The sequence below is a fragment of the Mycteria americana genome, chromosome 7 (assembly GCF_035582795.1).
Source record: "Mycteria americana isolate JAX WOST 10 ecotype Jacksonville Zoo and Gardens chromosome 7, USCA_MyAme_1.0, whole genome shotgun sequence".
NCBI classification, from domain to species: Eukaryota; Metazoa; Chordata; class Aves; order Ciconiiformes; family Ciconiidae; genus Mycteria; species Mycteria americana.
This window is the reverse complement of record NC_134371.1, coordinates 10,711,510-10,739,349: the sequence shown is the minus strand read 5'-3', so window position 1 is coordinate 10,739,349 and position 27,840 is coordinate 10,711,510. Positions and strand designations below refer to the sequence as shown.

Below are 27,840 nucleotides of genomic sequence, written 5' to 3'. Positions count from 1 at the left end.
TCTGCCCCCACCAGACAGCCATTTCACCCCCTCTCCCAGATCGCTCGTGAGTGAGCATACGACCTCCTTCCCCGTGACCTCCCTCCTCCCTGAGCGCTTTCTCTCCCCGCTCCCCGCTCGGCGGCTCCTCCTCGCCGCGGCCCGCCTCAGCACGCCTCTGCCGCGGCAGCCACTGGCGGCCGGCCTGGCGCGCACACCCTCCGTCCCGCCGGCCTCCGCGCTCGCCAAGATGGCGCTGGTGCTGGCGGCCGAGCGGGGCTGCTGCTGCCTGTGGGCGCTGCGGCGTCCGTGAGTGCGGGGCGAGGGGAGGCGGTACACGGCGCGCCGGGCCCCGCGGCCCCTCGGGGACGGCGGGCGCTGCCTCTGCGTCCCCTCGCTTTGCCCGGGGGGTGGCCGACGCGCTCCTCGCCTCCTTCCCCTCTCCCCGCTGGCGCAGCGCGCTCCGTGGCGGCCGTTAGCGGGGGCTGACGGGCGATGGCGGCAGGGACCGCGCCCGGGAGGGAGCCGGCGGCGGCTGTCGGGCCTGGCACGGGGGGAGGCTTCCCAAAGCCGAGCCTGGAGCCGAGCTGCCCGAGGGAGAAAGGGGGAAGGGGCTCTGCGCCTCGAGAGGAGCGAGGGAGCTGGGCCGCCGCCCGGCCCCGCTGCTCGGCGCCGAGCGTGGCGTGTGTTGGTGGGTATAGAGGGACCCCGGGCTTCTCTGTGGAAAGAAAGAGCAAAAAAACCCACCCAGAGTTTCAAGCATAGTTTTAGCAGTTGGTACAGATTCCGTGCAACTGTGCTGGGTGCTCGGGGTTTGATAACCATCGCTGACTATCCGCTGTAGCCACCCCTCTGCTGCCTGTAATCCTGTGCAGAAGGAATTGGGGACCATGACAGCTGTTTATTAGAAGTTTAGGAAATGCACTAATTTCCCCTCTCGTTATTGAAAGTGAGCTTTTGGTTGTGTGGTGTCAAGGTCGTCTGGTGTCTTTTTTTCTGATATTGTTTAAGAATTGCTGCACTTGAGCCAAGATTCCAAAGTTGATTTAGATGTTAATTAAAACAGTTCCAAGAGTTTACTTTTACAGTTTCTTCCAGCCACTTAGCCTTCACTGTCTGATTTCTTTAGTATTAGTCGTCTGAGGTTTAACTTTTCTGAAATTCTTCATAGCTCTTCTTTCTTGCTATCTTTCACATTCTTTTCTCTTGCACCTTTTTTCTATATAAACAACTCCTATTTCCTTTTTAAGCTTTTCTGTTTTGTGGTTGTTCATGTCTTCTATCCTGAATACGCCGAGTTGCCTTCTCTGTAATAAATGCCAGACGTTAGCTGTTCTGTCCACTAAAAGAGGGTTTTTCTTTAAAAAAAAAAAAAAAGTTGACTGTTTGAATGCTACTAAAAAAGCAAGGGGATAATTTCTGTTGTGTCTAAACGAAAACACTTAAGGAGCGATCTTGGGAAGTTTGTACAACCTCCGTGTTGTACTTGAATATATTCTGTGTAAGTAGTTGTATCAAAAGCTTCAGAGCTGTTTTAGTGCTGTCCTCCTCTCACCTGAAAATAAAAGTAGCTCAGTTGCCACTTTTTTCATATACTTTTGTAACACTTCTGTGTGTTTATAATTGTACAGGCAATGGAACCAAGTACAAAGATTTGTGAAATGGGCCTCAACAATAGGTATGAAATTTAACTTCTTTAGCTGCTAGGTTTAATTGCTTATGTAATGTGGATCGTTTTACAATTAGTTTCAGACCATTAGTTGCTGAAAAACTGTAGGTTTTTAAAAATAAATATTCAATATTTGTATAGTTTTGGAAAAAACAGTAGTCTGTAGCTGACCGAACAGAAATAAACTTTGATGTGTAAACAACATTTTGAATAATTTTATCTACCATATTTAGGTATACTCAACTTAATGAAAACTATTTATTTTTGTGATGTTTTCCTCTTGAGTCCTTTTCTGATACAAATGTTGCAAAGTCTGTGAGAATTGTTTTTTAGGCATAATGGTATTTAAACTGATGGAAAATTAAAAATATTTAGCAAGATTATCTCAACTGACCCTGTTGTCATGTTGTCTAAAAAGATATGTTTTAGAATTCAGAGATGTATTTTCATTGTATTAGTTTTAAGCTATTTAGTTCTGCCTATGAGTTATCTGGCTGTGCTGGCCTTGTATTTCTATCATGTTTTAACTGCTGTCATGAGACTTAATAGAAGCTTGTAAGTCACTGTTTTAAAAAAAAACCAACAAAAACCTTCATACCTTGTTATTTTTTTGTGACTGTGTATCAATGGGGAATAGTGCTCTTCAAAGAAATGTGAATCACTTCTGTTGGGGGGGGCAGGTGTTGTTTCCTAGTTGGTCCAGAAAGTACACAGTAAAAATACAAGCATCAACTTTTATGTTTGAGTGTTGTTTTAGGGTTAGAATATATTTCTTGAATTTTAAAAAGGGAAAAAAAAGACTTAAACATACTTCTGCAGAAGGACTCTAAGGAAAAAATTCCAAAACTAGCATGGAAATGCTTTTGAGTGAAGCATGTGTTTTTTCATTATTGGAAGAAATGCATAAACACTATAAATGATGGAAAAGAAATGTGAATTTTAAAATTGCTTTATTTCCAGGAATGTTTTTAAGGATCTATTTCTTTTTAAAATTGCTTACTGTGCTTCATCCTTTTAAACAGGAGGTCACAACATAGGGAAGATTCTTATTGCAAACCGAGGAGAAATTGCATGCAGAGTGATGCGAACAGCAAAGAAAATGGGTGTGAAGTCTGTAGCAGTTTATAGTGAAGCAGACAGGAATTCCATGCACGTAGCAATGGTGAAGTATATTCCTTAAGTTTGTGATTAACGTTCCTTCACAACAGTAGTTCTCATTAATAAGTTCAATGTGAAAGTAGATGTGTGTGCTAATGCAGTTGATTTTTCACCTCTGTAGAGTTACTTCCAAGTTTTCCTTGAATCAATAAAAAGTTTGCCTAGTCTCTGTCTCAGCGCCTGACAACTTTACAGGAAGTGCATTGAAGTTTGGCGCTCTAACTCCGGAGTAGCCGCTGGGGCTTAGAGAATGAACTTTGATTTTGGGAAGAAAGTCAGAATTTGTTTCACCCAGTTGAGTCTCTCCTTGAAGAAAGGCAGTGATTTAAACTGTTGCGTGCTAGCAGTCTGATAAACAATATAATTAGCTCAGAAATTCAGTTACATTTGCTTTTTATTATCTAATAAACAGTCTGTATTATATGTATTTTTTCTGTAACAGGCAGATGAAGCATATTGCATTGGTCCAGCGCCCTCACAGCAGAGTTACTTGGCCATGGAGAAAATAATGCAGGTGGCCAAAGTCTCAGCAGCACAGGTAAGTAGATCATGACCTTAAATCTTCCGTTACTTCCATGTTCTTTATTTTTACCCATGGTGTTTCTGTTATGTGTTTCCTTAGTAATGTACTGAAGTTTCAGGGTTTTCTAAGCTAAACTGATATAAAAATAGGCTGGTAACATTATTCTATTTTAGGCTATTCATCCAGGTTATGGTTTCCTCTCAGAAAACACAGAGTTTGCAGAATTGTGCAAGCAAGAGGGAATCATCTTCATAGGTCCACCTTCATCTGCTATCAGAGATATGGGTATTAAGAGGTAATCTATTTCTGATTTGTTACTTGGTTATGCAGTTTACAGTTTGGCAAAGCTAATTTTGTTAACAAAAGACTAGTTGCTCCATAATTGTTTTATTCTGTCAGTTTTCATTGTCTTTTATTCTTATGGCTTTCTTCAAAGGAATAAGCTCCAGGTTTATAGATGTGGGATTCCTATAGACATAGAAACAATCAAGATTGTTCAGTTATTAGGATTTTGATAATTAAATACCTAACCGATTCTAGTTTTCCAGAATCAGGTCATTGCAGTGTTATATAGGTAAGGGTTCAGCAGTCAGACTGGATGTCTTCTATGTTGGTCAAAAGAACGGTGGAAAAGAAACACCATATCATCAGAGGTTACTGTGGCTCCTGTAAATTGGGGTGATAAGTTTTGTTCATCACAGAGGATCTTATTCTTAGTTATTTAGACCAAAGAAATGTTTCCAGGGTATAAAGTATAAATCAAGAATATGGAAATAAGGTTATTACCAACACATGAACTGTGTAATATTAATTTCATATAATTAATTTTTTATCACTTCGTAATGTGAGAGTAAACTACCTCTGTAATTTAGCTAGTTTTGCATGCATATTTGAAGTTATAGTTGTTACACTCGAGTGTTTTATGTGTGGTGTGAATCCAACCTGGATCATGAAAAGGGTTTTGCCTTTGTACAACTTTAAATATAGTTTTGGCAGGATACAGTGTTGTAATTTGAAAACGTTAGGTTTTGGCCTCCATAATGTGGGTCAAAAGATGGGAAAGAACAGTAAGCCTGAAACTGACTACCACTTTTATGTGGAGGGCTTGGAGAAAAAAATCCCTGTTTGAAATATTTTATTAATTACAATCAAATCATATGTAACCCACTTACGTAAGTGGTCCTGTTGAGGTCAGCAGAACTACTTCTGTGGGGAGAATTAACACTGGGAACAGGTTTGGAGCTTAAAGTAATAAAATATTATGATTCTAAACATAAAACTATTCTGTCAAAGCACTTCCAAAGCTATAATGTCTGCTGCTGGCGTTCCTGTTGTTGAAGGTTATCATGGAGACGATCAATCAGATGAGTGTCTAAAGGAACACGCCAAGAGAATAGGATATCCAGTAATGATTAAAGCTGTTCGTGGAGGTGGAGGAAAGGTAGAGGAACTAATCTGTTTATCACATTGTGTAAAGTTGTCATGTCTTGGTATCTGTAACTGAATATTCTAGAAGAAATCTTTGACAATGGAGAAACTGGAAAACTACTTTTGGTTAAAATTTATTATTAATGTCCAATCTAGCACTATGAAATCTCATTTCCATTTGTTGTGCAGTCAGGCACAAGATAATTAGCGGGTATAAACTGGAAGAGTTTTGTTTATTGCAATGGGTCTCCAGTAATTCATGTAAGCAGAAAAGTTGTCCTGTGGATTTGTTTGTATGAAATTAGATGACTTTAAATTGTTACTTTGTGATAGCTTCTGTGACTGTTTTTGCTAACAGTTGTAAATGTTACATAAGAAGTGATTAGAAATACCATTTAAGTATTTGGGGTCTAGACACTTTTTAATGTATGGTGCATTCCCTGTCTAAATCTGATTTTACTCTGAAATAAATTTCTATAAAAATGGCATGATAGAGCATTCTAGTTATTTCCAAAATGGCTATATTTATTTTTTAATGAAATCAGTTTTTCTCTGCCAATGTTGGAAAATTTCTATGATGTTTAAGAATAAAATTGAATTTTGTACTCATCCATATCAATGGAACGATAATATCTATTTTTTTGTACTTCTAATGGCACTTTCAGTGGGACTTAAGAGGCTTATCTTATTGGAAGCTGATACACAATTTTGCTAAGGTTTAAGAAAAAAGGGAAAAGTGTTATTAAGCTCATTTCTTGCTGTTTTAGTCATGTACCTATTTGTGTGCAACAGGTGTTTTTATTGTGTACCGTATTTTTAGACATTCAGATGTGCCTTTTTTTTTGTATGTTAGGGCATGAGAATTGCTCATTCAGAAAAGGAGTTTCTGGACCAACTAGAATCAGCTAGGAGAGAAGCAAAGAAGTCTTTCAATGATGATGCAATGCTGATTGAGAAATTTGTAGATAATCCAAGGTGAGAAATAGATGTTTTAATATAAACACTGTGATGTTTATTCTACTGTTAAATAAACATAACTGGTTTAGTGGTAGGATGAAAATTGGTCTTGTAGGTTTTATTTGCACTATGGCAGATGTTAATTTAGTCAAAATTGTTTATAATATATTGAATTTCTTGTAGTGACTTTGTTTTGAATGATAAGAATTAAAATGTTGTTTGGGAGATGTGGCAGTGACATTTAATGACACTGATATTCCTCCTTGAGTGAGCTTTCTAAATTCGATTTACATATAGAAGACAAAAATCACTTTATAATACTTAAACTACAGACCTGAGTCAGGCTGTCATGGTGTTTCTGCTGCCCTCAGGTGTCCTAAAATAGTTATTCAATCTTTCTCTATTTTGATATTTAAAACTGAAGTGATAGTCTCTAGCTCATGCCTGACCTGTGAAAATGAGCTAATTTATTTTTTATGAAGAACTTCTCACAGAGGTCTATTTGATACTCTTGTACTTTACCTCTGTTTTTCTTGAAGCATCACAAAAAAGAAAGCATTTATTCTAAAGAGACTGAGGGTCTGCTTGTGCTGGCAGACGGGCATGAGAAAAATCTCATTAAATTCCTGGGGAATTTCTTTTGCCAGCATCAGAGGATTATCAGAACGGTGACAGATTTTTCTTTAGTTTTATACATAGAATGAAGTTCTGCCACCTAATAGTTGTCCTCTGAAATGGCATGTTGAAATAAACGTTATTCCTGAGCCAGGGCTGCTGCCTCTTGTGAATTGCTACACGGTAAATTATGAGGGAAATCATCGTTATCAAATAATAGTGAAGTGGTTTTACTTTTATTATAATAAAATAACTAAAAAGAGGTAGCAGCCTTTTGATATGTATCATGTTTATCCTATGGCCTATGAGGTTTCACTGCAGTAGCTGGCATTTAGAATCCTATTTAATTTAGGAGATTGAGGAAGTCTAAAATGGTTGAAATCCTGCATAATAGCAGCCTCATTTCTACATTTTTGGCTATTTGAGGGCAAACACTTGAACCTATAAGAAGTCCTATGGAAGTGTATAGGACTGTGTACAAGTTCAAAGTCTGTTTGAGTGAAGTCAGTTGCAGGATTGAGGCTTTATTGAAATACGTTGAAACATTTATTATTATGAAACAGGCATGTTGAAGTCCAAGTATTTGGTGACCAGCATGGCAATGCAGTCTACTTGTTTGAAAGAGACTGCAGCGTGCAAAGACGACATCAGAAGATCATTGAAGAGGCACCAGGGGTGAGCAGAAAGTTCTTACAATATTTTTTTATGAACTGACATATTTTTAAAGTAATTGCTAACTCCCACTGAATTTATTTAGCGGCTAGTAATTTATTTGTAATTCTCAGTACTTGTCTTAATTTTGCTGCAGAAAATGTTCTAATTGAATAAATTACTTCCTTTAGAAAATGATTCTCAGGGAAAAATTATGTAGATTTCAAGTATAACATTGATAAGGATTTCACTACAGTTGCTAAATACCACAAAATGTTCATGCATAGTAGGTTTAATATCACCAAAGTTCACAATAATTTGTAATCTTTTGTATTATTTGCAGCCGGGAATTAATCCTGAAGTTCGAAAGAGACTTGGGGAAGCTGCTGTCAAAGCAGCTAAAGCAGTGAATTATGTGGGAGCAGGTAAGTCTGGAGGTATGGCGGCTCCAGAAGTATGCTTTTAACTTAGTAAGACTTTAAGCCTCAAGGCAAATGGCATCTGATTGTTTTAATGTGACGCACATCCCCCAATTTTTTTGAGGTTTAAGCAAGTAATCACATAGTTAATTCTGATGTAATTACAAATTTAAACTATATTTTGTAAAACAAATTTATACCTGGTCTGAGCTCAAGACCAGTGGCAGCTAAAGAATAGAAAGAAAAAATTTCAGAGCAGATAATTCAGTCAACTGGATTGTTGTTGGAAAATGAGCATTAGGAATGTTAGTAAGTTTGAGCAGAGCAAGGGAAAAATAATTTCTCTTTCAGCATAAAAAGAATAATACTTTATATTGAAACAGTAAAGCCTTTTAAAAACCACAACTCACTGTCTGTAAAGTCTACACTATTTCCCAGATGAAAAATAGCCTGCTAAAATTATTTGTGACTTTTCTTTTCTCACTGCTTTCTTTGGATACTTATTTTTAAAAAAATAATTACATGCCCTATACATATGCACAATACTTTAAAGGCTCTTGATGCGCTTTTTACAGCTCTAACAAAATGCAGCTCTTGCTATAGAGGAGAATGGCTACTAAACAGCACAGGATACGTAAATGTGCAAGGAAACAACCGTTCTGTTTTCAGACCTCAATTGTGTGACCCTTTAAGATAATTTGTATAAAATATAAGGAAATTCAGTGTATCTGGTTTAGAAATAATAGTCTTGTCCTGGCATAAATCAGTTGAATGTCTTTGGTGTCCATTCTGAAAAAGTCTTGTTTTGGTGAAATAGCCTTTTATTAAATACTTCAGGAACAGTGGAATTTATTATGGACTCCCAACATAATTTTTACTTCATGGAGATGAATACCAGACTGCAAGTAGAGCACCCAGTTACAGAGATGATCACTGGAACAGACTTGGTGGAATGGCAGCTTAGGGTGAGTGTTAATTGATTTTACCTGTAGAGTTTGTCTTGTCTGGTGAGCAGTGCTCTTTGATATTGCCCATGAGAGACCAGATATGTTTTCAGATCCTCATCTCCTATTCAGCTAATTGGGTAGTTTCCTTTGCTCCGAAGGAACATCTTGTATTACTGTATTTGATTGTAGAGCATTGTGTAGATGCTCGGAATTCCAGCAGTCGTCTTCCAGTTGTGTAGAGAAAAAAAACATTTTTTTTAAAGTATATTTAGAGAGATTATAGAGAATGTGGGAAGTGGGAGGAGTAGGGTCCTGATCTTTCCCTTGCCATGCTGAAAATTGTTTTAAACTCTACTTCAACTGTATCTCTGGCCCAAAAATCATTCTTGCATCAGGCTATAGGAGGAAAACTCTTCACAAAAACATGTGTCTGGTGTTATACCAGTATAGTCACATTCTAAAATAAATTTATAGTTGTGTGGACTGGAAACAGGCTGTTTCCTCATACATGAAATTTGCGGAGAGATTACTCACGCATTCAAATGATAACAGGAAGTTTTGTACCTTAGGGAACTGGAAATGAAAAACAATTCTGGTTAGATAAATCCAAAAGTGAAGACAGCAGCACACAACGAGCTTAAGTAGATAGGGTGGGTGAGTGTTTAGTGTAACCAGAAAGAAAACTAAAATGGCAAATGCTGATGCAAAAAGGAGGAACTTTTGGCTTCCTCATCTGGGTTGAGCATTGAGTGCTGAGTTGGAGCAGGATTCAAACAATACTGGAAGAAAGAGAAAGAGAGAAGGTGGAAAGGTTCAGTGGTCTTGGCATGTGGCTTAATGAGTCAACAGGTAGAATATGTCTGTCAGTTTTTGGAGAAATTATTTTTGTTGATCTGTCTGGTACTACTCTTTCTTTGAAGACTAAATTATATTCTGCTGAAATCCATAGTTTGGTGGCAGAAGGCAGAGTATGGAAATCCCCTGACACTTCAAAAGAAGATGAAATGTTGCTACAAATTTTTTAATAGGAACTTGTATTTTCCCATGTAGATGGAAATTGTGTAGGTTTCTGGTAAAGGGTCTCCTGTGTGCTTAACTGCAGCAGGCTTCTTTTTATTATTTTGTCCCTAAAAGCCCTGTTTTTTCCGTCTCAAACTGGTGTGTTGCTGGTGTTTGTTGGTATTCCTGTATTTGTAATGTGAATTCCTTTGAGTAATAAACCGATGTTTCCTTCCCCATTAAAGGTTCTTAAATTGTTAGAAATCCCCTTAAAGAAACATTCCCTTAAACGTACAGGTCCCACAGTATACAGAAGAATCAACACTGTATGAGTAGTGCTGGCTGCCAGTAATCCATTTTATCATCTGCTTTTGGAGCAATTTTTCTCTAATAAAATCTTGTCTTAGTTGACCAGGCTTTAACGTAAACATTTAATTATTTTTTTGACATAACCAGTAGAAAAAAATTAGCTGTTTTTCCATTATGTTTTAGCTGTGTGAAATGTTAGGAGGTCAATTTACACAATAATCATTCAAAATCCTTTGACTGGTGACTCCCAGAGAAAAAGAAGGAGTAACTTCAGAATTAGCCTTTTATGACCTACCACTTTTTTCTCCTTGTGCTTTTTTTAATGTGCTTTCTAGTTGTTCATATTTAGAAGAAAGATATTTAATATTTCATATGTTGGCACTCCGGAATATTGATCCTGCATTAAAGAAAAAAACTATTGTTTTCAGGTTGCAGCAGGAGAGAAGATTCCCCTAATGCAGGAAGAGATTCTTCTCCAGGGCCATGCATTTGAAGCTAGAATATATGCTGAAGACCCTAATAATAACTTTATGCCAGGGGCTGGGCCATTGTTGCACTTATCCACCCCACCACCTGATAGTTTCACCAGGATAGAAACTGGAGTCAGACAAGGTAAAACTGAAGGCAGTGGTGTAATCAGAAATATTTAACATCAAAAGCTTTTCTTTGTAAGCATTTCCTTCTTTGGCCTAAATAAGTTTGTCTGACGGGGTGTTGTTACAAAGACAAATCTCTACAGAATTATTCTTCCTTGTGATTGTCCATGTACTTTTGGTCAATCACTGAATATTTTATTTACCTCTATCCAGATTATTGTCCATTGGATCATGCTGATTATATTCTCATCACAATTTATCAATCCTGCATTCTGATTGCAACGAAGAAAACTGAATTTGAGTAATGTTGCCTCTACAAAAGTCTGTACTGAAGTTGTCCTTGGAATTGAAATGCCAGGTCACATCATTAAAGATTAATGTTCTTTAAGGACATAGAGAAATGTGGCCATCAGTTGTGTCAGAGTTTAAAGCCATATGGCATGCAGTACTATGCATTACCAACTTTCAGAAATACTTGGTTTAGTGTTACTGCATTTTTCTTTTTAATATATATTTTAGGTGATGAGGTTTCTGTTCATTATGATCCAATGATTGCAAAGCTAGTTGTTTGGGCTGAGGATCGTCAAGCAGCACTGAGAAAGTTGCGATACAGTTTGCATCAATATAATGTAAGTAGAAGGAACCCAGCGTGATTTCAGATCTTGAGCTAATTTTGTGAACATCTTGAGCTAAGAAAATATGAGTAAAAGACTACAGTAAAACAAAAGTGGTTTCGAAGAGGGAGCCTGCATTGCCACTGCCATTTCAGATTCATTATTTGTTTGCAGAGGCTGTATTTTTTCCAAATTTGCAAACTGTTTTCATTGATGGAGTGAGTAGAGATGTGTGTGAAGTCCAGTTTTACACATAGATTTTTCTTAAGTTTGTGATATCTTCAGCTGGATAATGCAGCTAGGACTTTGAGAAGAGTAAGGCTAAACAACATTTTCAATTGTAGTGTGAGCTTTCTCAAACATAAAGGAATTTGTAGGTGGAATTTGTGTCAGATGATGTTTGCTTGTAATTTCTAATTTATAAAAACAATTAAAGTTTTAGACTATACATGTGGTTTAGAAATAATGGAGAATTTTTAATGCTGTCAGTTCTTTTTAAGTGGTCCCTTTTCCCCTATAAAAACTACAGGTATTGTATCTATTTTCAAAAGCGGAATTCAGAAGGTTTGACTTGAGGTGAGACTGAATATTATTTGTTCAGAATTAATTTACACTTTTAAATCAACAACATAAACATGACTGAGGTACTCAAAATGTTTGGCCCACTATTGTTTTAGCTAAAAATGAAGATTACTGCAAGTGAAAGAGATAAAAGAATTCCCTTGGTTTTTTTCAGAATTTTCTTAGTAGTTCTGTCAAATGTTGACAGCACAATATAGTTACCAGTTTCACTGATTTCTCTAAAATAATTAGTTCTGTTTTCATGTCGTTTGCTTAGGTATTTTGCACTACAGGAAATGGATAGTATCTAGTAAATTTATAAAAGTCACTGTTCCCATTTGTTACTATTAAAAGATCAAATATGGAATAGCTGAAACTATTATAACTCATTTTTAAGAAGAGGCACTTTTCGTATTAGGAACATTCTTTTAAATACTCAGAGCATGGTTTTTCTGAAACAGTAGGTTTTTTTCCTAAATTACCTCCCATTACTATTGCTGGGAAACTTTCTTTGACTTCACAGTGGACAAAAGTAGTGTTTTGAAAACAGAGTGCTTTTGAGAAAGCTACTGTTGTTTTGGGTTTTTTTCTTTTTAAAAGAAATTGTTTCATTGGTAATAAAACAGACCAGTTGAATTAGTTACATTTTATTGATAAACTTTGTGTTTTGATGGTGCTGTCTGAAGAAAGATTCATCTATCATCTATTCATGAGTTGAGCAGAAAGGTGTATATTCATTCATTTCAATTTGGCAATATGCTTCTTTTTCTTTACAGATTGTAGGATTAAGCACTAATATTGATTTCTTACTGAGCCTGTCAGGACACCCACAGTTTGAGGCTGGAAATGTGCACACTAATTTCATTCCTCAGCACCATGATGAACTGTTTCCAACCAAAAAGGCAACCCCACATGAAGTTATGTGTCAGGCAGCTCTAGGACTCATACTAAAAGAGAAAATGCTAACAGATGCTTTTAGAGACCAGTCAGATGGTAAGGATCATTCTTTTGTTTTATTTTACTTGTGACTGGATGAGACAGTGCTGTGAGCTCATGTGCAATTATTTAATTTGCGTGCTCCCTTTTTGCCTTACTTTGTGCCTGCTCAGGGTTCTGCATTCTGGCGTCTGTCAGATATTTACACACAGAGCAGACTACAACTTTTGTTAAGGGGCAGATAGGGAATATATCACCACTGTAATGTACAGACTGCTTCCCACAGCGCTTCAGATAGGCACTATCTGAAAGACCTTGGGATTCATAATCAATGTCACTGTGTACTCTTTGCTCTTTACAAGCATAAACAGTGAGTATCTGTCACTATTATTCCTACAGTTGGCCCAAGGTCTTCAGAGGTAAAATTGACTCGGCTAGGATTGGGAGAGGCAGTAAGGTTTAATGGAATGAACAGGACCCCAGGAGCTGAACTTTCTTGAATTCTGGCACTGTTAATGGCTATACCAATGGGACATGTCATTGCTATTAACAAAAACTTCATATAAATCCAATATATGCTGCCAACAACCTCGTTAATTTTCTTTCCTCCTCCACTTTAACTCTCCTGGAAACATGGGAGAATGGGATTGGAAAGATTCCCATACACTATTCCCTTGCTTCAAGAGAGAATGAACTAATCAGGCAATATCTGATAGCTGTATCACTGATCCATTCTCAAAACCACCAAGGAACAGAAGACCCCTCAATCTTCCCAGACAATTTGCTGCCATGTTTGACACATTCTTACAGTTGGAACTTCACCTAAAGGTTAATCTGAATCTGCTATGTTGCAGTTGAATTCCCATACTTTCTTGTCTTGTTCAAGGATGTGTCCTTGGAGAACAGTCAATATCCTTCTTAGTAAGTGCTGTTGTTAGTGTCATGTTTTCTGTAGGTTATGCAGCCTCAGTTTATTCAGTGTTGAAGCTTGAGTAAGGGATTGTCACTATCTATTGCAGGGGTTCCCCAATCTTTTATGTGCAATACAAATATATAAGGATGATGGTAGTAATAGTAGGACAGTGATTTTATGGTGTAAGTTCTGAGTATTGTGTTTTGCCAAAGTAGAATGAAAGTAACTTGTCTGTATATTTTGTGTTTTAGATAAATTCTCGCCATTTGCATCCAGCACTGGTAGAAGAATAAATATATGTTATACTAGAAAACTGTCTCTGCTGGATGGGGAAAACAGTAAGTTAATGAAAAAGTGTGTGGAGGGAGAGAAGATACTTGATGGATAGACTTATTTCAACTGATGCTTGAAAATTTAGGCTGAGAAACAGCAAATAGAAGCAGTATGAGTTTTATGCAATTTAAGCAGGGAATTCACAGAATTGCGTGATTAATCCACACTGTTAGATCTTGAAGAGATATAAACCAAATTCAAATGACACTACTAATGTTCATCATTTAAATGAATAAGGTTGAGATTTTTAGAAGAGCTGAGTGCCATTGACCCCCCCCCCATTCGTTGTAAAAGTAATTCAGCACTTTTTCCCATGAAAAATCTGCTCTCTGTCCAGGTAACTTAGTATATATTTTAGAGCATAACTTCAGGTGTTCATCTTTGAAAAAACAATTGTGTAGAATTCAGTGTGAAACCTGCAGTATGCACTAAGCTAATCTGAAAATACTTGTTCTTTTCTTAGTATTGGTAGGTCTCTCTTTTTTTTTTTTTTTTAATCAAAAAGATAGACTATTGTTTATATGTCATTATTCTCTAGATTCTATAATTAAATCTACTCACATATACATATTTTGTTTTATTGAACAGTTGTGGATGTAGCTGTAAGTTACAATCAAGAAGGGTCATACAACATGCAGGTACAAGTCCAATTTTTTCAGATATTTCATTAGATAAAAGAAGAATCTGTTTCCTGTAGACTTCTCTTGGTATTAACTGTTATTAAAGTTGCTTGGTAATTATCAATATAGGATTCCAATTTTGGTTTGCTTGCAGCCATTGTTGTAGACTATTATTTTGGCCTGAAATTATCTTTGGTAGATGCTGGATTGGCATGGAAGAGCTAATAAAATGCTTCTAAAAATAAGGCTAAGAAAAGCATTTGTTTTTCCAGTATTTAAACATCTTACTCTTTATTTTTCCCTTCTTTAAATTTGTCTTTCTAAAACATTGGAAGTTAGGTTTAAATCTGCATTTAAAAATACATTTTTTCCATAGGACTCCTGCTTTTTTCTGTGTATGAGATGGATCTCCTGTGGGATAAATAAAAGCTTTCTAGAACATTATCTGTAAGATAATACTTTTTTTTTTTTAAGATGGAAATTGGAAAGTGATTACCAAATGAGATGAGGAATGATGAGAGTAGTAAATCTTCTGGTTAAATAATTGAATGATGCCCCATAGAATTGGCTTCTTTCTCTGTCTACACTATAGAGATCCTACAGGATACAACTCAAGATGCTTTAAACATAGATTTTTTTGTGTGTGTGTGTGCGTGTGTGATAGTCTCTTAATTGCGTGGCTTATGGGGGTTGTGTTTTGCTGAATGTCGAATATCCTTCTTGCATCACCTGGAGTCGAATAGGTTTTATCTCAAATTTGGCACCTAAAATGATTGCATGCTCGAGAATGCAGTCTCTCTGGAGTTCAGCTTCTTGTTTCCAATATTCAGAAAAGGAGAATTACGAGAATAAGTCAGTATTTATGAATTGCTTAGTCTGTATAGAGATGAGTGTACTAGAAAAATAGTGAGAAAATTATTGTGCTTTCATGTGTATAACCACATGTTGGGTAAGTCAAACCCTTGTACCCTTATTTCTACTGATGGGGATACTGAGATAACCCACATCCCTCAAGTAATACCCAGGTTATTCTGAGTGTATTGATTACATATGTAATGGAGGAGAGCTTTTATGCTTCAGGCTTATGTCATATAAGTAAGGTCAGCAAAAAATAAAAAGAGGCTGGAAGGAATGTAGGGTGGGGCCTTTTGGAGAGGGGAAGTGCAACTGGGGACAATGTAGACTCCCAGGAAAGAAGGAAGAATGGGTGTTGAGATGGAAATGGAGAGAAGCTGGCTATAAGGGATGGAGAAACAGAATCAGGAGACAATCATGAGGAGAACAGTGCCTCTGGAGTGCTACAAAACCTGTCCTGAGGCCAGTCAACTACAGCAGGTTGCTGGGCCGTGGAACTGGTAAGCACTCACTGTGCTGCCCAGGGTGTTCCCCTAATTTGCACCCCTGCTCAGGATAGTGATCAAGCAAAGGATCTTTTTCTCAGGGATCAGTATCAGATCAGCAGCATCCTTTCAATGCATGTTATAAGGTCTTCATTCAGTGAAAAAATAGTATGCAACTGTATAAATGAAGACTGAATTTTATCTCTACTTGTAACATCCTGAAAGACTAGCAAGTGTCTGATTCTTTGCTCACTGATGTTAGACTTACGACTAAAAAGATTAGTTAAATGTAATGCACTTACATTCATATTCTTACTGTCTTTATGTTCTGAAGTTGTGGCAGAGGTGCAATTTCCATTGATGTAGAGGAAAGGGTTACCTACAAATACATGACCTTTCCATTTGGTCTTTCTTTTGCAGTTTTGGTGTCTAATTGACACTGTGTCTGTTACTGCTCTCCTCTGCTCCTTTGTAGGTTTACTTTTGTATTCTGTATTTCGTAGTTTTTGTATTACAAGCTTCCAAGAATGAGGAAGGTACCTGTCTTTTGGAAAGCATTGTGGAAACTTGTGATGTGAGGTGAATAGTATAGATTTTTCCATTTGAAGACAGTCAAGATGCTAGGACAAATTAAAATACTGGATTCTAGTACCATCACTAAACAGAATATTCTGGGTTTTTTATTTTTTTCTGAGAAATAGTAAACCTTTGTATTTTGCTGAGTGCTATTACATAGTTGATGATGATAAAAATTGTCCTGGGAGAGCATATTAGCTAATCTTCTGAGCTGATTGCATTGGATACAGAATACAGTCTGTTAACTGAAAAATAAAGGATACATAAGATTTAAAAAGGTTTGGGTTTTTTTTTTTTTAAATCGCAGAATTATCTATGAAGAATCAGAGGTTATGAGTGTATACTACAAATACTAACCCTTCAACTGAAATTTGAAGGGTTAGGCTTTGTCCTTATAAAAGCATTTAACTTTCAGATTCAAGATAAAACGTTCCTGGTTTCTGGAGCGATCTTCAATGAAGATGATTCAGTTTACTTGAGGTCTTCAGTAAATGGAACAGTGTGTAAGTCCAAATTGGTCATTTTGGACAACACCATTTATCTCTTTTTTCCGGTAAAGTTCCTTTCTTTATTATCACAAGCATAAAATTTCAGAGTTTTATCCATGTAAATGAACAATATAAATTGCAAGAGAATGTCAAAGAGAATCATAATTTCAAGTTCTTACATTGGCCCATAATGTTTTGATACTTGTTGGATTTATAGCTATAATGAGGAGTTGGTTGCTTATGGTCAGTGAGTGAGAAAAGAATTACTTTTAGAAAGATAAAATACAATTAAGTGGGTAAGAGTTGCAAGTGATGGTTTGGGGGGCAGGAACACAAAATGTTAAAATGGTCAAGTATCTAAGTTTGTCATAGAGCAGTAGTAATTACTTCAAACTGATAATTTTTTGAAAGTGCTTGTAACTGGTATTTTTATTTCAGTGTATTTAATTTTTAATATTGAATGATAAGAAAGAAATCGATATTGGTCTGAGGAAGGGTAACTCCAGCTAATATTAAAAAATTGGAATTATGAGTTACCATGGAATTATCTGCATTGCATGAATAGTGGCATTTGAAAGAGGAGGTACCCTAATTTGCATGATTAAGCTGGTAATTTTTTATTTGCAGTTAAAAAGATTACAGGGCCTTAAAGTAACTCAATAAAAATGTAATCTAAATAAGTAAATTATTATGTATTCGTTTCAGTAATTAACCTGTAGCTCTGAGCCTCTTAAGACTTTCAGCAGAATGCAGTGAAAACTTTGCTGCTCCAATGTTGAGGACAAAATAACTCATGATGGAATGGCAAAGCTCAGTTTTCCTGTGGTATCAGAGTGGAGTCTGAGGTGGGGGATCTAGAAGTCCCAGGAGTTTTAGGATGCGGGGGAGAACGAGTCTTTGGGAAACTTCGGGTAGCAAGTCTGAGAGGTATCAGGGGATTCTGAATGATGGTGAGAATCTTTTGCTAAGCTTAGTACTGAATCCATTTTATAGTGGATTGTGAAACGCTCATATTGACAATCTTGGCAATGAAGGTGCCAATGTCTGTCTTGTTGCAGCAACCTGCCTACCCCTTGTGCAAACAGGCTTCACTCATTTTCTAAAACCCTCTGTGCTGTTGCTGTGTGAATAGGGAAGGTGTGGGTTTGGGACAAAGGTCCATGTGGAGCCTCTCTTTCACAGGGGTGGTTCCTTCCTTGCTCATCCTTAGCAGCAGCAGGTGTGGCTTTTAAGGCCTTAGACATTGGCAAAGTAGTAAGCATGCCCCTGGTCTTTTTGCTGCCCTGGCCCCAGTAATCTGCCAGCCTAAACAGCTGACTGACTGATTTGACTAAAGCTGGATCTGTTCTTTCCCTGTATGTCACCATGTCTACTAGTGGTATTATTTTATGTTGTTAACTCATATGTCATTGATTTTATTTCTGTAGGAAGGTAGCGCTCAGATTGGCCTTCCTGTACCCAAGTACTTATCTGCAGTAAGTGCAGTGGGAGTGCAAAGTGGTGCTGTAGCACCCATGACGGGCACAGTTGAAAAGGTAATTATAATGATATGGGTAGGAAATGAATTCTCCAGTATATATCCAAGTTCACTCTTCCAGAAATGGTGATTACTTCTGTACTGCCAGGAAGGAATGAGAGCCAGAAATGTGAGTGCCGTGTGGCTTTTCCCAATTGGAAAAAGCACTGTTTACTCTGCCTTTTCAGCAGCCATCCAAGAATTTTTCAGGCTTCTAGTCTTCTTTTTCTAGAGCTCTGGAAGATCTGAATATTTAACTAATCTTACTGCTTAAATAATTTTTTCATCATCTTAATTACTTTCTAAGTCAAAGTTCTATGAAGTGTTAAAGGCTGTTTGATCCATTTCACCTAACCAAAAGAATGAGATGCTAGATGCACTTGCAAAAATAGAAATATTCGGAAAGGCCTTTTTTGTTAAGCTATGTGTTTTGCTGGTTCTGTTTCTGGTTTTGTTTCTTTTTCTTTAGCTCAGCAAGTCTTGCATATTTTTCTGTACAGTGGAAAAGTTTCAACAGAAAAGAGATTTCCAAGAGAGTTTAGTAGTTACAGGGTTCTGCTAGCAATAAAAAGGCATGAACCCTTTCACGGGGTGGAGTACATTGAATGTGGATCTCTTACATACTGAGTGAACACTCTAAATCAAAGCTATTGCAGAAAAACTACGTGGCTCCTGCAATCTTCTTTCTGGATTTTGTTTTAAAAACAACTTCAATGAATGGCTCCAGGAAGAGGTTCTTCTCAAAATAGAAGTTCTTAAGCACAGAAAGGGTAGAATATACATTGTCTGTTCTAGTGTTTCTTCTTTGATACATAAATGGCTTCCTGGTCATCCTGTTAGCTGTTACTGAACATCTTTCTATAGCCTCTGACTCCCCTTGAGTATTATCTAGAGAACTCAGATACCCGGTTCAACAATAATAAAGATATGATGATGCTGTTTTGCAAAACCACAATCACTCAGTGGATTGTGCTAGCCAAGATCCAGCTGATGATTTTTAGTACAGACATGCATGACTTTTTCCCAATTTTCTCTTGAATTGTAGGTGTTTGTGAAAGCAGGGGATAAGGTTCAGACTGGAGACCCTCTGATGGTAATGATAGCTATGAAAATGGAGGTGAGTGACATATAAAAGGTTTTAATTACTGAGAAAATAAAGATCTGGTCATAATTTATTTGTGGTTGCATTATTGAAGTATGCAGCAGATTGTAGCTTGCCAATGTCAGTATCACTTTATATGCTGTGAAACAAGTGTTGTGTCTGACTAGATTTGAGAGGATTATATTTGCTGTTATTTTATTAACAAATTATTATTATATAATCTATGCTATTCTGCAGATGTTTCAACATTCATTTGATTAGCTTTGTCAGTCCTCCTCTCCCCTCCCAAGAAATCAATAATCCTTTCATTTTTCTAGCAGAAAACCATCTAGGTATATCTCTTGCTCACTGTCTGTGATATAAGCATATGTAATGTCTGCAGTTACTTCATGCAGAAATTTAGCTAATGATGACTTCGTAAATATGCTCAGGATTTTTTTGTTTATAATCTTTTTATTATTATTTACATAAAGTTTTACCAAGAGCACACTAAAGATTCTTTGTAATTGTCCACATGGCATTCAGTGGACTAGTATTTTGGCCATTATATCTTGTCACATTGCTTGACCACGGCTCAAATTGCTTGAATTATAGTTTTTGTAGCCTGCACTGGTTTGATTTGCCTATTAGTTTATTCTAAACTTCAGTTTGTGGTAGCAGAATTAACATTGTTGAGAAAATTTTGCCTTCCATGTCCTTTTGTAAATTACAGTAAAATTACATGAAATACAACATCTGTGCATGAAAAAAATTACACCCAAAATTGTGATTGAATGTTAAATGTTTGTGCCTCTGCAGCTGATATTTCAGACTGACATTATCTGAGTTGTTCTCTTGTTTTGCAGTTTATTGAAATATAAAATGTAAAATTTAAAAAGCAAATTATTATTTAAATGAATCCTTGCTTAGATGTGAGGATTTAATATCTAGTATTACATCTTTTATTATTAGACTAACCCTATTTAAAAAATTGCCAAAACCCAAAACTTCAATGGAAAACTAACCTGATACAATGCAAGTAGACCAGTTTGAGGATTGGTATGCAAACATGCTATTGCTTTACTGTCACCAGTAGCTGTATTTGTATTTCATCTGGATTTTGCCAAATATCTGTTCAATAAAGACCCCTCCTGGCCAGCAAACAAAAATATCTTTAGTAAATCTGCAGATCCTTCTTAAGGGAACAAATCTGCTATATGGTTAACGTTTTGGACTAAAAGTGTATTATTTCTGCCTGGTATTTATTATAATAACAAAAAGTATTAGTGAAGTAAAGTAACATTCGGCTGTTCATACTTCAAAATGTAACGGTATATAGCATTTTGTCCCCAGTATACTTATAAAAATAAATACTGATGAGAAAATAAAACTTGAAAAAGGTCTAGGATAACATTTTAAAAGAAGGTTTAAAATAAATATACATGTGTCAGAGGAAGTAATTAAATGTGTTCTGTTCTAATTGCACCAAAGATTAATATTAGCATTTGCTGGGGGAAGTGGGAGGAGGGAAAAAAAAGTGCTCTGCTCATTTACTATTGATCTGTTTCTATGCAGCATACCATAAGGGCTCCAAAGGCAGGAGTGATAAAAAAGGTTAATTTCCAAGAAGGTGCCCAGGCCAATAGACATGCTCCGCTAGTTGAATTCGTGGATGAAGAGGCTGAGTCAAAATAAAATTCAAGGAAGGTGCATTTTATTTTTTCTACTTTGCTGATTTTCTCTCAGGAGAAGATTTCTTCATATTTTCAGCAAACTGTTTGGTATAATAGATTGGGGAATTGGTTTCCTCTGCACTTCCTGCATAGTTTGACTGTAAATTATGCTGACTTTACTGAAATTTGGAGATCAGTATACTGTAATCGTATATATAACTCGTGGACCTACGTGATTGTTGGTCAGTGGTTATGTTTGCCTGTGAAAAGGCATTAGACTGGAAAAAGATGTGGAACTCTTAAAGGATGGGAGAAGTTAGTAAGGACTGTAAGTTACAAACAGCTAAGGATCTTTTGCCTACTTTGTCATTCACAGCTGCCTTTTCTCCCTGAAATGTGAGAGCATTGATTTGAAGGAAATCTGAAAGGTGACAATTGTTTTATGAATTCATTTCTCTGGCAAAATTCCTGTTTGTGGCTTATGCTTTTGCCTGAGTAAGGGAATTCAGGATTGTTCCTTAGCCCAGGATCCCTCTCAGTCATTTTTGGTGCATCTTTTTTCCCATTTACCTCAGTGAGTAGTGAAACTTGCATTTCAAAAATTATTTTAATATACTTTGAAATATCTGACACAAAGCATTTTTAAAATACATATTAGCATTTGCTACACTAATCAAAGCTGGAATGTAACAGCTTTCCAAAAATATCATTCGATCTTCAAACATGAAGTAGTAGCACAGAAAGATAAGCTTATTTAATACTTAGAAAGTGTGCCAAAATAAAATACTGACTTCAAAATCCTCATTACTTTTCCCATATTGTTCACTTTCTAATATATTACTTATTGGCTGGAATGAAGTATACCAAAGCCTTCATGACAACATGAAATATGACTAAGAATAATAGTCAGATTTTTTTGTATCTGCGGTGTTGCAGAAGGGAAAATTGGTAGGTTTTTTGATATGCAAAGAAAGTATTTCTCAGACGCAGCATATTGATCATTTGCCATGAATTTATTTTAACTGTTTAAAAAGCACCTCAGAGAAACAGGAAAAGGGAACAAAAACCCCCCACGTTTTAGTTGTTGCAAACTTGCAAAATCTTTTCACCTTTTAGTGAAGTTCTGCTTGTCATATGAACTTCTGATATATTAATTTAAGACGATAGCATGATTTATACTGCAGAAAGGAACAAACACAGATGCTGCAGTGATCCCAAACTTGTAGTTACATCTGTGCAAATGGATCCTTACAGTTACCTGAAATCTCATCTCCAAATCAATATACAATGTCACGGGGAATTCTCTGATCTGATTCTATAACTGTACAGCCTTGCCTGCAATGCAGATAAAAATTGTAAAAAAAGTAATGGCTCTGGATGATCTGCACATTAAAAGCATACAGTAATATTTTTCAATTTTCCTTGTAATCCAATGGCCACCTAACAAAAAATTACACTCCAGTGATCATCTTGTAGAATATTGCCACAGTGATTTTTATTTACTGCCAAATAAAAATTAAGCCTAACTTTGAATGTTTGTTTTCATTTTTCTCCATTTTGTTCTTTCCTTGGTTGCTTATGTTTATGCATTTTAAGCAGCTGTTTATGTATCATCATCTGATATCTGACAGACCACAGTCTGTAGATCACATGTAGGAGGCAGTAATCCAGACAGTCATAATGGGTTTCACTGCAGGTAAGTTTAGTGACTTGTTTTATATAAAAATTGAATCTACATGTAGAAACATGCATTCAGTCCTGAAGAGACACTGCAGCTTGGCGTTTTTTTTTCTTTCTGTGACATTGCTGTGTTTCTAGACCTACTTTGCTACACTGAACCTGTAGCAAAACATTAAAACTCACAGCATGAAGTTCTCTGTCCCCTAAATCTGCACTGCTTGCTTCATCCAGCCAGTAAAACGGGAACATGTTCCTTGGAAGCTGACAAAATGTCTCCCTTAGGAATGAAGGGAGACAATTTTATGAATTTTAATTTTCTCTCACTTCTGAAAATTAGCTGTTAGGTTTTTTTCTCCATAGGTTTCCACTGAGATTGATTTTTTTTTTTTTTTTTTCCCCCCCAGATAGTGGTGGTTTTGTTTATTTCAGAATAAAATCTCTGGCAGAAGTCACTGTCAGAATTTGCACACTTGAAATGTTTTGCTGCAATGTGATTTAACTGAACTTAGAGATGTGCAAAGAATTATTAAAGGTAGGTTGTTCCTGTAACCCAGAATTTTAATTTACAAAAAATTCAGAAATTTTCTCTTTATTACAAATTGTGTTATAAATGTGAATTGGTAAGAGCCATATAATAGTAACATAGCTGTAACTAAACTTTTGTCTGTAGAACACTTAATGGTAGAGAAAGAAAGAAAAAAAATTGGTAATGGTTTAAAATGCAGTATTTTAGTATTCAAGCTAAAAGGATAGTCTCTGCCAGTTATTCGTTATCAATATACCTTTTCAAATGGTGCTGTAGTTCTGATACAAGAGTCATAGATATTATAGAAACAATGAATCTGAACTGATTGTAATTGTAATGATCTACTCTTGCTGCCAGAGGAGAGAGGGGACAGGGTCACAGGGTTCAGCTACAGTTGACAGTCTACAGGAAAGAATGAGGGCATTAGTCTTCCAGACTATGGCTTCTGTGAGACAGGATCAGAAAGTAATACTCTCAGTGAGCTTACTGGTCAGCTTGTTATATCAGGTATGTAACATCCTGCTTGGTAGTGTGAATGTTACCATACCAAAATGACAGCCCTTCATAAACTTTAGTTACCCACCTCTGGAGATCTCTGTCTCTCTTGCACTCTTCAGCTGCTCTCAATTACTATAGCTTATACCTAGTGAAGATCTGTGGTGTGGAGCCTGAATCATGAGGACACAGGAAGTAGAAAGCAGGAAAGCAGGACTGTGTTCTCGTTTCAGCCACTGACTCACCATGACTTCAGGCAAGTCACTTAGTAGATACTTGCCTGTGTTTCCTCCTATTTAATGAGGTTGATGGTAATCAAAACACTGCAAAATTTGTGGACACGGTGATTTATAAATAATTATATTCCATGCTTGCTGGTAAAATTGTAATTTCAGATGTAGACTTTATTTTTACTTGTAAGATTTTTTTTTTACCTTTTATAGCAGTGAATTGTAAAAATAAAGTTTCCAATATGTATTGAATCATTTGTTGTAACAGTTGGTAACTACCTAGTTACCAGAAAATCCTAGCTTCTGTCTTCATGATGATTGAAAAATGAATACTCAAGTGTTTTGGCAGGACCTTTAAAACTTTAGCCAGTGGTAGGGAAAAGAATATCAAGTTGATCTGAGCACACTACTTTTAAAGGGCATATCAACCAGTGCACTTATCAGAGATATATTAATTTCTGTTGATTATTCTTGTGTTCAGTCAGATCAGGAATTATTTGATTGTGTTCTATCTGTTCTGCTTGTAAAAAGCTCAACAATGCTGTGTAGAACGTGCTTACTGAACAGTCAGTGGTGATGGATTAAGGTCTGAACTTACAGCTTTTACACAAGGTATGTTCTCAACAGATACTTTAACTGCTTGTACAGTTATGTTCAAAATTACAGATTTTTATGCATGAACAATTCACAGGTAAATATCACTTCGTATCTTTATGATACTGGGGCATAGCCTTCTGCATAAGAATTCCATTTGGAAAGTAATATATGCTACTGAGTGTTGTATTAAAAAATCAATATTGCAGAAATTCATAATTGAAACATTGGCATTTATTTTCATGTGGACTGATTGTATTTCTTGAAAGAAAAGAGCCTGGGCTCTAAAAGCAATGCAATATCTTTTGAGACATTTGATGTTAGCTTAAAATCTGTTGATTATACAATGAATCCACGTTAAAATAAACATGGATGTTCTGATTGAATATCCCGTATTTTTTATTATAGCAGTAATAAGCAAGTAAAACACATGTCTAGCGTCCTACTGGGTTTTGAAAGTATAATGGTAGCTGGATTTTAGCTTTAATCTGTTTTCCATATAAACAGTTCTGGTGCCAAAAAGGTGCTCTTGAGATGATAATTGGTTTCTGTGAATGGCAGCCAATCTACTCACTTAACATCTCTCTACTTTTTAACGTACTAGAGCTAGCAAAGCTCCAAGGAGTGTCTGGTGAAAAAGCCTGCTGCTGAGAGCTCCATCCCTCTTTTGCCTCTCTGAAAAGGAAAGAGACATCTTATTCTAGGCTCTACTGTTTTGCTCACTCACCAGTGTGCACTGGCGCACACACAGAAACAGTCAGTCATAAATACTGGTATGATAACTGCAGCCAAAGACCCCATGCATGTTCAGTGTCCTGTGCTAAGCATCCCTGAAACGTAAGACGTAGCTCCTGCTCTACAGAGTTTTAAAATGAGATAAAAAATGAGATAATAGAACTGTTATATTCAGATGTGGTTAATGCACATTTTCCTTGAAGTTTGCCCCACTGTATTGATGTTGATAGCTAGTCATGGGCATGGAGGTTACAATTTGCCCCTTAAATATCAGAAAATTAGTATTGGCTAGGTTGCGTAGACATGCTCCCAAAAACTGTTATGGCAGCGTGAGGAGTGGAAAAAGCTAAATGTGTGTGACATGTATGGCAGGAGGTAAGAGTCATATTATCCTTAATTTGTATGTCTGCATTACTCTTGCAGACTGCTTACCTCAAGGCAAAAGGCTCTGCCTTCTATACACACAACTTAAATTACTGTTTCATATATTAATAGCAAAATGTGTGCTCTGAATTCAGATGACTTAAGTTGAACAATTAAAGTGACACATACAGAAGATCCCCGTGATAGGGAAATAAGTTTTAGTCTCCTAGATTCTTGAAATTGCCCATAATTCTTTGTAGTGAGAATGGAAAGCTGTTTACAGTTCTAAGGTGTAGGTTTTAATCATGAAATCATAGCTATGATGGCACTGTCTGGTTTATAGCTTGGGAAATTTCAAATCATTCTGTTTACAAAGATCCTATGTTGTTTACAGTTCTGAACTGAGATGTCCCTATCTCATAAAAGTCAACTAGCTACCTCAATTCTTATGCCCTCTCATTTCTTAATTCATATTACTTAAAATGCCTTGATTTTAGTATATGTATCTCAGTACTTCTAATGAGTGCCAAAAAAAATACAGAAGTCTTGCAGTCTGTTGCTCATTAGGTGTCCTGGAAAGTCTCAGTTTATTCAGGCCTGCTAGGATATAGTTAGGTACATGAGAAATGTTCAGACTTTCTCAGGCTCACTGACCTGACTTTTCTTCCTTTGTCACATAAGCCTGTCCTGCTTCCTTCCAGAGATACTGTCACATGGAACCCAGCTCCTAACAGTGCCTTTGATCAGGTGTAGTAACTTGTTAACCTCTTATGTAATGCAGGAAGGATTAAAAACTTCATAGAAGGTGAACACCCTTCCCTGCAACCTATTAACAACAATCTTCAGATACTGGTGATGTGCCAGTTTGCAGGTTAAATTGCTTAGACACCTACAGGAGGACTCAAGACTGTTTACTTCCTCTGTGCTTCTTTCCATGCAGAAAAAAATACATAGGCTGATACGGACATTCTAGCCGTCTCAGTTGAAGAGCAGGATAGGAGCAGACCATTGGGTCTGTACCTGTGGATGCTAAGAACTTCATGCCTTTAGAGTGGCATTGAATTTCCTTGTGCAGGATAGTTCAGGGGACTTTGTTCTCTTAGTTAAACATGTGGTCAGTGTTTGCAGGCAAAGGGCCATTAGTCATAACCACTTTATGGCTATTCCATCAGTGTAAGATAAATTGGTGGTTTCACTTTCTAAAGCATGAAGTAGCTGACAAAAAGATGGGGGGGGGGGGTTTAGAAAGACATTTCTAGGCCAAGCTGTGCCAGGTTATTGTTATCCTTCATGAAGCTTTGGGCCTCTTCCTCAGAAAGTGCTCTAAGTGGAAGTTCTCAGCAAGGGGATTACACTAAATGGATTCTGCATTGACTTAACACGAGACTTGCTTCACTATCTGCTCAGGAAGAGAGCTCAAGTCAGTGTAAAACAGATCCATGTTCTATTCAGAACTATGCATTTGACACACTTGGATTTAAAAAAATCCCTGACTGGTGGTACTCGGGTTCACATGAGATGATAAAACATCACTGGATCACACAACAAAACAAGGCAAGCGTGTCAGCCTTACCATAAATTAAACAAGTCATCATGTTACTGCGGTCACAGTGATTACACTGCATGCAGATTGCTCAATGAATAATATTTCCTTCTAGTCTGTATCACTGAATGTGTGTGTCATGTTTACAAATAGCAGAGCTGTTCCTCACTGGTCTGACTTGTGTGCCATCCTGGATGGAGTTGCACAAAAGTTGACATGTAACAAGCCCAATTTAGACAACTTATTCTGAATATGTAGAAATAGCTTTTTGGCAGCCTCATGGTGCCTCTTGCTTTACAAAGTGTCTATTTTTGTTCAGAAATGTTAAGGGTGAGATTCAGACAGCACACACGTCACTAAAGTGCAGATCTACATCTGCAGATGTACAGCCAACCAGTAAGCATATGGACATGAGTGGAACTGGGGCAATCTGACTGTGTCCCGACGCGTGTGCTGTGCAGGATATGCCTACTACAGTATGCCATGTATGGAGAAGATAACTCAGTCTAATCAAACTACCTCAGGCTGAGGCACCAGATAGCCTGGCTGTGGTAACCAAGAGCTCTGGCTAGGCTAACTTCCCTTAGTTCTGCAATTCAGACATACTCATGGAAGCACTCTGGAAGTCAAGAAAGAAGAGCATACTGTAGCTTCCACTAAAATCAGTAACACTAGACTTCCAACTTAAATGGCAGTAGGAAGCCACTCATTTTCTCATGTACAGTTTCACATTATAACTAAACTTAAACTGACACCTTCCCCCCCCCCCCCCC

The 27,840-nt window shown here is 37.0% G+C and overlaps 1 protein-coding gene across 3 annotated transcripts; it reads left to right on the top strand.

The window, feature by feature from the left end:
• The first annotated feature begins 194 nt into the window (after window positions 1-194).
• MCCC1 (methylcrotonyl-CoA carboxylase subunit 1) lies at window positions 195-22,958 on the top strand. Of its 3 annotated transcripts, none has more exons than XM_075506957.1 (19): window positions 195-288; window positions 1,611-1,657; window positions 2,671-2,810; window positions 3,249-3,344; window positions 3,503-3,624; window positions 4,623-4,770; window positions 5,611-5,732; window positions 6,893-7,004; window positions 7,324-7,405; window positions 8,237-8,364; window positions 10,083-10,266; window positions 10,770-10,879; window positions 12,202-12,418; window positions 13,526-13,612; window positions 14,196-14,245; window positions 16,559-16,696; window positions 18,059-18,166; window positions 19,193-19,264; window positions 20,804-22,958. In XM_075506957.1, the coding sequence occupies exons 1-19, from the start codon at window positions 230-232 to the stop codon at window positions 20,921-20,923; spliced, it is 2,142 nt and encodes a 713-aa protein (XP_075363072.1). In that variant the 5' UTR covers window positions 195-229; the 3' UTR covers window positions 20,924-22,958. The 3 variants fall into 3 exon arrangements, 2 of the variants coding, with proteins under 2 accessions (XP_075363072.1, XP_075363073.1); XM_075506958.1 differs by lacking the exon at window positions 195-288 and adding an exon at window positions 590-670; XR_012776429.1 differs by lacking the exons at window positions 19,193-19,264; window positions 20,804-22,958 and adding an exon at window positions 14,604-14,674.
• The last annotated feature ends 4,882 nt before the right edge of the window (window positions 22,959-27,840 follow it).